General features: G+C 46.4%; 1 protein-coding gene across 2 annotated transcripts in view; it reads left to right on the top strand.

The window, feature by feature from the left end:
• The first annotated feature begins 2,039 nt into the window (after positions 1 to 2,039).
• The window catches only part of LOC112142060 (protein FAM240B), an 11,391-nt gene continuing 3,242 nt past the window's right edge, over positions 2,040 to 10,188 (top strand). The window contains exons 1-2 of one of the 2 annotated variants that reach the window (XM_024265300.2): positions 2,040 to 2,198; positions 3,578 to 3,699. In XM_024265300.2, coding sequence (XP_024121068.1) covers positions 3,578 to 3,699 — 122 coding nt within the window. In that variant the 5' untranslated portion in view covers positions 2,040 to 2,198. Of the gene's footprint in view, positions 2,199 to 3,199; positions 3,700 to 10,188 lie in introns of those variants that run through there. The other variant, XM_036213404.1, reaches the window with a different exon arrangement.

Below are 10,188 nucleotides of genomic sequence, written 5' to 3'. Positions count from 1 at the left end.
GTTTGGTGTTGGTAAAAGATTTAAGTGTAAAATCAGCAAATTACGGTTAGTCTAAAATTCCTAAAACCTCGTGATCCAGAACCTGTCAGAACTCAGAACCCATCAGAACTTAGAACCTGTCAGAACTCAGAACCCATCAGAACTCAAACCCTGTCAGAACTCAGAACCCGTCAGAACTCAGAACCTGTCAGAACTCAGAACCCATCAGAACTCAAACCCATCAGAACTCAGAACCCATCAGGACTCAGAACCCATCAGAACTCAGAACCCATCAGAACTTAGAACCTGTCAGAACTCAGAACCCATCAGAACTCAAACCCATCAGAACTCAAACCCATCAGAACTCAGAACCCGTCAGAACTCATTCTTCTCTTTATTCTGGATCCATTCAAACTAAAATGACCTGAAACCATCCTGTAAATCATCTCTGATTTTAGTTATTTTCTGTTGCATTTAACATGTTTTCTGAACTCCAGCCAAATCTTTGATGCTGAAGATTTGAGATCATGGAGGAAAATGACGTCCCTGCAGGTCTGCTTTATGTCCACATGAGGGCGCTGTCGTTCGACGAGACTCAAACTCTTCTTGTTTGATCTGCTGTCTGGAGTATTAAGGCCACGAGTGAAAGAAGTCCAGAACAAACGTGCAGATCGATCATCCACACTGGAAACGTTTCCTGACCGAGTCGCTCTAAAACATCTTGTGCTCGAAGCCGAGTCCCTGATTCAGGTTCCTGAGTCTCACCAACCAAAGTTCAGATATTTGAACTCTCACTGATCCGTTGCTTAAATCATCTCCGATGGCGTCTGTCCTCCACCCTCTGCCTCTGGACTGTGGACGTTCTCCACCTCTCCTCCCCGACCTCATCGTTCCTCTTCAGTTCCTCCTATTCACACACAGATCCTCCGTCTTGCTGTGGCTGACCTTCATTCCTCTCTTGTCCCGCCTCGTTCCAGACGTTCATGATGATGAAGACCTCTTCAGGTCTCAGTAAACATGTGGGCAGATCTGTTATCAGGTTGTAACTCCAGCTCGTAGCCTCAGTGGCTCCTGAAGATGTAATGAGGTGTTGTCCTCACAGAGACAGGTGTCCAGGTGTGTGTGGACGGGGTGGGGGTGTTATTACAACACGTGCTTCATGTTTCAGGCCTCTGGGGACGCCTCGGACGCCGCCGGCTGTCAGGCGCATTCCTGCGACTGCATGAGCCGTTTCTGTCAGGATGCATTCCTGAGACCTGACCTCATGCTTCTGTGCACAGGAGCGTGCACGGACACGTTCGCACTTTGTCTTGGGACACAAACCGACCCTCAGCACCGAGCTGAACATGCAGGTTGTTTCTCCTGAAGCAGGATGGAAACGTCTGCTCTGCTCCAGCGAAACCCCGATCAGAAGAAACGATGAAAACGATCGTATTTGTGACGTAACGCAGACAGATCCATGATCGTCTCTGATCTTTTTTACCTTCATGTCCAGTAATTTCTATTCAGATTAAAACTGTCTTTTCAAAAGGATCGGGGGGGGGGGGTCGTTTTCCTCATCTGCTCTGGAGTCTGGATCCGACCGGGACGGCTGGATAACTCCCACAATTCTCTCTGTTTTTTTGGTCCACTGTTAAACTGATGATAGGAAATGAGGGCAGACTTACTCCACACCAACAGTCCCACCCACAACTCAGAGGTGAACTCCTGCTGCTCTGCAGAAACTATGTCCTAGAAAGCGACACCGGATTTTGGACTTCGTCTACAATCAGCTTCATCATCATCATCATCAGATCACTGGGAACGCTTTGGATCAGATGATCGGACTCGGATTTTAAGGTAACGTCGTTAGAGCGGTGCATTGTGGGTAACAGAGAAAAGCTAAGCACCCACCTGTTTGTCTGGATGACTCCTGACTGACAGGATCAGATAAAGTCATTTCCTGTCCGGAGCGCCCCCTGCTGGGCTTAGAGTGAACAGCAGATTTTAGAGGGATGTCCTGAGGTGGTGGTGGTGGTGGGGGGGGGGGGTAGAAACTAGTTAACTGTAATAAAGAATTTAAGAGACTCCATAAATGACCCCCTCACTCCCCCACCCATCCAGGACCACCACCCCTGCCTCCCCCAGGTCCGGTTTAAACCCCGCTGAGCCACTCCAGCAGATTTACTGGACGCTGCTCCACATGTCCAGCATTCAGACGGACGGTTCTGCAGCTCGAGGTTCGTCCTTCTTCTCCTTCTTCTCCTTCTTCTCCTTCTCCTTCTTCTCCTTCTTCTCCTTCTTCTCCGATCGCTCAGGATAGATTTTTAGAGACATTTCTGACTTTTTAATAGATACAGGAAGTCTGAGGATCATTTTCAAGAACCAGTTCTGTTCCTTTTGGGTCAAACTGTCACTTCTGATCCGGGTTCATGTTTCCTTCTTTTAGTCCAGAGTCTGAACTGAAGTTCTTTGTGAAGAGATCAGGATGTGAAGCTGCAGGAACAGATTTAACTCTAATGTATTTCTGGGGGAACTTCTGTAGCACTGGACTACCTTCTAGAAGGGGTTGTGTTTGATTGTGTTTGTGTTTGTTTGTGTTGGTTTGTGTTTGTTTGTTTGTTTGCGTGTTTGTGTTGGTTTGTGTATTTGTTTGTTTGATTGTGTTAGTTTGTGTTTGTTTGTTTGTGTTTGTGTTTGTTTGTGCTTGTGTTTGTTTGTTTGTTTGTGTTTGTGTGTTTGTGTGTGTTTGTTTGTGCTTGATTGTGTTTGTGTTTGTTTGTGTTTTTGTTTGTTTGATTGTGTTTGTTTTTATTGTGTTTGTTTGTTTGTTTGCGTGTTTGTGTTGGTTTGTGTATTTGTTTGTTTGATTGTGTTAGTTTGTGTTTGTTTGTTTGTGTTTGTGTTTGTTTGTGCTTGTGTTTGTTTGTTTGTTTGTGTTTGTGTGTTTGTGTGTGTTTGTTTGTGCTTGATTGTGTTTGTGTTTGTTTGTGTTTTTGTTTGTTTGATTGTGTTTGTTTTTATTGTGTTTGTTTGTTTGTTTGCGTGTTTGTGTTGGTTTGTGTTTTTGTTTGTTTCATTGTGTTTGTTTTTATTGTGTTTGTTTGTTTGTTTGTTTGCATGTTTGTGTTGGTTTGTGTTTTTGTTTGTTTGATTGTGTTTGTTTGCTTGTGTTTGTTTGCTTGTTTGTTTGTGTTTGTCTGTTTGTGTTTGATTGTTTGTTTGTGTTTGTTTGCTTGTGTTTGTTTCTTTGTGTTTGTTTGTTTGTGTTTGTCTGTTTGTGTTTGATTGTTTGTTTGTGTTTGTTTGTTTGTATTTGTTTGTGTTGGTTTGTGTTTTTGTTTGTTTGTTTGTTTGTTTGTGCGTCTCTCTTTCTTAAGTCTCTCTCTTGACAAATAGTTTTTTTCCTCAAAGTTCTTCCTGGTCAAGTGAAGGTCACATGAAAACATGAGTTCAGTGTTTTGCTTAAGGGCACTTTGGCGGACAGACCGAGAACCAAATATCTGAAACTATGCACCTCCTGCCCCTCCTGCACCTCCTGCACCTCCTGCCCCTCCTACACCTCCTGCACCTCCTCCCCCTCCCTCATGGTGGGCAAACCTCTGTGTTGTGGTTGCAGATGAACTTGGCTCTAGTCCACGATCGACAGCACATCAAGTCGTTCTGGGAATCGAAGATCAACTCTGAGTGTCGTGATGTTGAGAAGGAGCAGCAGAGGATGAACAAGAGCGCGCTCCAGAAGTAAGTGAACCAGTAAACCGCCGCTGTTACCGTGACGATGAGGTCATTTTAAAACACAGCATGACTTCATTTAAAGATGAACCCAAACCAAGTTCACGTTTCACAAAAACGTGTTCTTTAGTGGCTAAAGGAAATATGTGATCATAGTTACGGATCTTCACTCCAGAACAGCAGGAAAAGATCCTTTAAGTCAGAAGATGCTCCAGATTTTAGCTTCCACTGTGACGTCACATCCAGTGATTAAGTTACGGGATTGGAAGTCACGTGACAGACGGCGTGACAGACGTGCGACATTACTCTGCTTCGAGTCTTCCCGAGTGATGACTGAGGAATAAGTACCAAAAGAAGCACGAAAAGAGACGCGGTGTTTTACAGTCGACTTCAAAAACCTCGACAAAAAAATAATCCGATGGAGAGGAATCATCACAGGACAGGAATCAGGCTGGGAACCGTCAACTCTGTGCTAAAGTGGGTGCTAGCAACTCGCGAGTAGCATGCTAGCTCAGTTCTTGGTGTTTTATTAACGTTTGAGGTTTTAAAACATGGCCGATGTTATTTGCATGTATTCACCTTCAACCAGCACAAAAACTGATGGAAGTTCACACCTGGCAGTGCTAGCAAAGATGCACCTGGCAGTGCTAGCAAAGATGCATGTAGCTAGCTACTTTAAGAGCCTAAATCTTGTTGTCGGTCGCTCTTTTTTTTTTTTTTTGGTAAGAAGTGTAAGTGAGTTCACACATAATTTTCTAAATCCGTGCCGTTACTGTTGAGCTTCTTTCTTGGTCACACGGACCAGAGAAAACCCAGCCAGAAGATACAGCGCTAACGCTAGCTTTCTGCTCAGTGACATAAACAGAGCAGATGTTAGTGAAGGAGCTGTGGATGTAAACTTTAACCTGCAACACCAATTACAGCTATTATCACTGAGTTCTGAATCTTAACGGGTTGACAGGTGTATTGATGTTATGATCTTAAAAAATCCAAATAGCATAAAAGTTTTAGTTTCATTTAAAATGTGGTAAAGGGTTTTTTTTTTTGGCACTTTGAGGCGTTTTTAATAGGTAAAGGACTTTGTTACTAAACTTTATCAGTCATTCATGACATTAAACTTCATCAATCTCCCTTCTTTCATTTACAAGCTCCGTTATATGGATTTTAGCACAGAGGAAAAATAAAAAATCTGTTTAGAATCTGTTCGTTTGACAGCAATGCATTCTCTGTAGCAGTAGAAGGTGCGATTGTTGCACTATTTACAGATTGATCTTTATAGATAGTAACTATTTAAATGTACCACAAGATCAATCATCAAGCTTTAATTTGAGCCATATTTTGTAAAGATCTGTTAAGAAATGAGGGAGCTAGTCATGTGGTTGATGTCTGCCTGTCCTCCACTGAGACAGCAGCGTTCTGCCGCCATGACTCACAGCGATGGCGCCTTCAGTGCACGTCTCTGTGCGTAGTCCAGTAGTATATGTCAATGGTCACCTCACACTTCACACACTCTGATGAGTAATAACCTTAACGCGGCAAAAAACAAACGGGAAGAAAATGTTGAAGCTTTGCAAATTTAGACTAACCAGCCGCTGAAAAGAGGAGCGAGCTAACTGGCTGCTGGCGAACGGGGGGGGGGGCGCTCAGGCCGCCGCCCTGCCTGCTGCTGTCCAGCTCTCGGCGCTGCAGCTGGTCTCTGGCAGGAACCTGCGGTCGGCATGTCAGCATCTGAAACACCATGTCTGGCACCCTCAGATAATGCATTCCCTCCTCTGATCTGATCTGATCTGATCTGATCACACTGAGCACCTAAACAAGTGTCAGACATTTCCAGTCACGTGCACGGCAAACGCAGCCCACAAACAATGTTCACCTCGTGTTGTCATAATTATCACGACCGTCAGTCTGCGAGCAGCAGCTGTCGGAGCGCCGCGGCCAGATACCTATAAACACCTGGTTTCTGGACGGGGGCGGAGCCGGGCTCACTGCGCCGGCCTCCGTCCACATCTTCAGACCTGGGGGGTTACAGCATGGAGAATGAATGCAGCTTCATTCTTGGTGGACATGTGAGCATCCGACACATAGACACGTCTAAAAACAGACCGCCGTATTACACGCCGCCTCCTCTGTCAGCGAGCTCCAGGCACGCCAGAGGAGGCGGAGACGGCGCTCGTGACCGTCCTGCTGCTGGAGGCCGCAACCACAATGGCCTCCAGGAGCGGGAAATCATCCGCCAAACGCACCAAGTTCCAGCTCCTCTGTTTCCTATTCCTCTGGTTTCAGTTCCTCTGGTTCCAGTTCCTCTGGTTTCAGTTCCTCTGTTACCTGTTACTCTGGTTCAGATTCTTCTCATCCCGGTTCCTCTGGCTCTAGTTCCTCTGTTTTGGTTCCTCTGTTACCTCTTAATCTGGTTCCAGTTTCTTTGGTTTTGGTTCCTCTGTTACCTGTTTCCCAGGTTCCGGTTCCTCTGATTCCGGTTCCTTTTGTTTCCGGTTCTTCTGATTCCAGTTCCTCTGGTTCCGGTTGCTCTGGCTCCAGTTCGTTTTGTTTCCGGTTCTTCTGGTTCCGGTTTCTGTGGTTTTGGTTCCTCTGTTACCTGCTTCCCTGTTTCAAGTTCTTCTGGTTACGGTTGCTCTGATCCCGGTTGCTCTGATCCCGGTTCCTCTGGTTACAGTTCCTTTGGTTCCGGTTCTTCTGGTTTCGGTTCCTCTGTTACCTGCTCCTCTGTTTCCAGTTTCTCTGGTTCCGGTTCTTCTGATTTCAGTTCCTCTCATCCTGGTTCCTCTTTCTCCAGTTCCTCTGGCTCCACTTCTTCTGGTTACAGTTCCTTTGGTTCCGGTTCTTCTGGTTTCGGTTCCTTTGTTACCTGCTCCCCTGTTTACAGTTCCTCTGGTTCTGGTTCTTCTGATTCCAGTTCCTCTGATCCCGGTTCTTCTAGCTCCAATTTCTTTGGTTCCGGTTCTTCTGGTTCCGGTTCCTCTGGCTCCAGTTCCTGTGGTTTCGCTTCCTCTGTTACCGTTTCCTCTGGTTCCGGTTCTTCTGATTCCGGTTCCTCTGATCCCGGTTCCTCTGGCTCCAGTTCCTCTAGTTACGGTTCCTCTGGCTCCAGTTTGTTTTGTTTCCGGTTCTTCTGGTTCCGGTTCCTCTGGCTCCAGTTCCTGTAGTTTTGGTTCCTCTGGTTCCAGTCGTTCTCTCTTGTCGCCGTCATGCAGACGACTCTCTGCTTCGTCTGATGATATTCATGTCTCAAAACTGTGCAGCCGGATCAGACACTGGAGACCCGTGGTTCTGTCTTCTTTTGACTGAAGACAAAGTTTGTGAACATTAAAGCAAAACATTTAAACCAACGTAAAACAAAAGACAAGTTTGTTCAACCTCTCAATGATGGAGTGAGTCATGTGACTGCATTTCAGTTCAAACTTAGCAGAAAACAGTAAAAGGAAGTTCTGATCATGTTTCCATGGGATTCAGCAACAGATGCAGCCTGAAGCCGACTGACAGCAACGACCAGATGACTGGACTTTCTGGACTCTGATTGAGTTCTCCTCTCTGTTGTAGAAGTCCCCCCCCCCCCACTCTGCTTCACCTCACACCCCCTCAGCTGCCCAACACACTTGATCGGCAGCTATCCATTACCCTGTTCCCTAATCCCTCACCTATCAATGTTGTGTACCCTTAATCCCCCAACTATCTGTTACTGCCAGCCCCCCCTCCTCGACCCCAGACTAATTGTGTGTGATATGTGCGACCCGGTCAGAGGCTGGAAAAACGTGTCTGAGGGGGGCGAGGCGATAATCTGACCGTGATGAGTGACGAAAATCACAGAGCGCAACGAGAGAGGAGGAGCTGCATTTAGGCTGATGCAGAGATCTGGGAGCACGGCTGCCCCTGTGGACCCCCCATGCCAGAGAACACAAGGAGTCTCTGCCTCAAAAACCGTGGACCCCTTCAGGGCCACCGTATTAAAGCACCAAAGCCCACATGGTTCCTGGTGGTTCTGGGTTGGAACCATAAACAGAGCTGTGGAGCCGCCCTGGGGGGTGAATGGGACTCGTTTATGTCTATGATGTGACTGAAGAGGACTGTGGACCTTCACCAGGATCCCGTCAACATGGACCTGAACTCTGACCTGAACTGAGTCCAGATAAAGACGTTCGTCTCTTTGGTTCTGAGATTCTATATTTTACAGTTCACATAGTTTTGCCTCTAAAAGATCATGTCTCAGTTTGTCTCTGAAACTGCTGTGAATTCATAACTGTTTCAGGTCCTTCAGGTCTTTCAGGTCATTTGGATCTTTCAGGTCCTTCAGGTCTTTCAGGCCCTTAACGGATCTTCCTTTGGTCTCTTGTTCCAGATCTAATGGTCAGCTGACTAGGATTATCGTCTTCCTGAATAAGTGTACTTTTGCTGTGGTTGACCTTCGCTTTGGTCGACCAAAGCGAAGGTCAACCTTCGCTTTGGTCGACCATCTATACGGTCAACCTTCGCTTTGGTCGACCTTCGATGTGGTCGACCTTCGCTTTGGTCATCCTTCGCTTTGGTCGACCTTCGCTGCGGTCGACCTACGATGCGGTCGACCTTCACTTTGGTCGACCTTCGCTGCGGTCAACCTACGATGCGGTCGACCTGCGCTTTGGTCAACCTTCGATGTGGTCGACCTTCTATGCGGTCAACCTTCGCTTTGGTCAACCTTCTATGTGGTCGACCTTCTATGCGGTCAACCTTCGCTTTGGTCGACCTTCGCTGTGGTCAACCTTCGATGTGGTCGACCTTCTATGCGATCAACCTTCGCTGTGGTCAACCTTCGCTTTCGCATTTTTCGCAAAGCAAAGCTAGACATTTGCTGTGGTGCTGAAGATGCTGAAGTCTCTGGGAGAGATGAAGATGTTCGATGCTCTTGGTTTCACCGATGAACCTGAGGAACACGTTTACAGTAGGTGAGGCGGGGTCAGGACCACGGGCAGACTTGGGATGCTGGCGACTGGGGGTGGGGGGGTGACTGTGGTTTTTCTGCATCTCAAAATGTAAGTGCTTACCGTTCAGCTAATCCCCCCCCCCCCCATTTGTCAATAGGGCGACTGTTTAGGGTTTTGAAGAACTCAGACGTGTCGCAGGAAGCCGTTGTTTATGTGTCCGTCAGTCTGTTTGTTTAGGAGCCGCCGCTCAGCCAGATCGGATTATCGCTGCAGAAACAACAAATAGAATAATCCGGAGTCTGTCAGGGAGCCGCGGAAGACGACAGCTGAAGGCCAGAGTTGGTTTCACAGCCATGAACACGTGTTCCTCTCCATCTGATCTCCTTTATCCACATGAGGACCAACTAAAGTCCGAGTTTCTCTGCTGCTGGTCTGGAGATCGTCGTCCATCCAGACCAGAAGCTTCATTTCACACGCCTGACCCAACGTGACCTAAACATGTCTTCCTGAATCTCCACGAGTCGTGAAGGAAGTGTTTAAAGTCCCCCACCAATGAAATCCTGTTTTTAGGACTTTTGAACATGTCTGTGTGTCATTTTTCTTCGGAAAGAAAACAATTTTGTTTTTGGATTTCCGAGTATTTCTCCGTTTAAATCTCTAGAGCAGGGGTCACCAACAGGTCGCCCGCGAGCTCCACATCAGTCGCCCGCAGGCCTCTTCTAAAAATAGCACAACTCACTTGTGAGCTGCTTGAAAATTTTATTTTATTGTGATGCAATTTTTTAAATCACACCTGCCTTTATGAAGAATTAAAAATTAAAACATCTTAAACATAGATGTTCATTATTTCTGAAGCCAAAAACGGCCTGTCCCACTATTATTCTTTTTTTTAAATCGTTTTCTCCTTAACGAGATCATCAATAGTCGCATTTCCATTAACTCTGAAATTTCGCAAATTGGAATTTGGATAATAAATTCTCCTAATGGAAACACCACAATTTCGAAAAAAAACTGGCATTTTTCGGGAAAAAAAAGTTGCGCTTAGAGGAGGAAATAGACATTTTTCGCAAAACTGTAACGGAAACACTTTTTCCTAAATAAATGCGCTTCTCGGTATGAAGTGTCTGATCTGAGCGCCGCTGAGCCGTCGCACCAAGAGGTCCCGCAGCGTCAAAGCGCTTTAGAAACTGCGAGTCATACAGAATCGCGCAGCAGCTCCTCATTTCCTATCGCCTCATCTGCAGACGCACTTTTGCAGCTTGGAGCCTGAAGTCTCATGAGCGCGAGCGCCGTGACAGAAACTTGAATTTATGTTGTGGTGTTTTCAGACAGAAAAAAAGGTCCAGATGCTCATTTGTTAGAATGCTTTTTCTTTTAACTGCAGAACAGACTTCTCTCTCTTCTGTGTCGAGCTGCGCTGCACGCGCCCCAGACAGAGCAGTGACGTCACCCACATGCTCCCTTTTAGTGAATGAAATAATTAAAAAAAATACTTGCTTTCGAGAACTGGTCCTCTCCTAAACTCCATCAGTGGGTGTGCCTGGTCGGGCCTTGTTTACATCACTCCTTGGGGCCTCTGTTT

The sequence above is a fragment of the Oryzias melastigma genome, linkage group LG9, assembly GCF_002922805.2.
Source record: "Oryzias melastigma strain HK-1 linkage group LG9, ASM292280v2, whole genome shotgun sequence".
NCBI lineage: Eukaryota > Metazoa > Chordata > Actinopteri > Beloniformes > Adrianichthyidae > Oryzias > Oryzias melastigma.
This window is presented reverse-complemented; position numbering and strand designations above follow the sequence as displayed.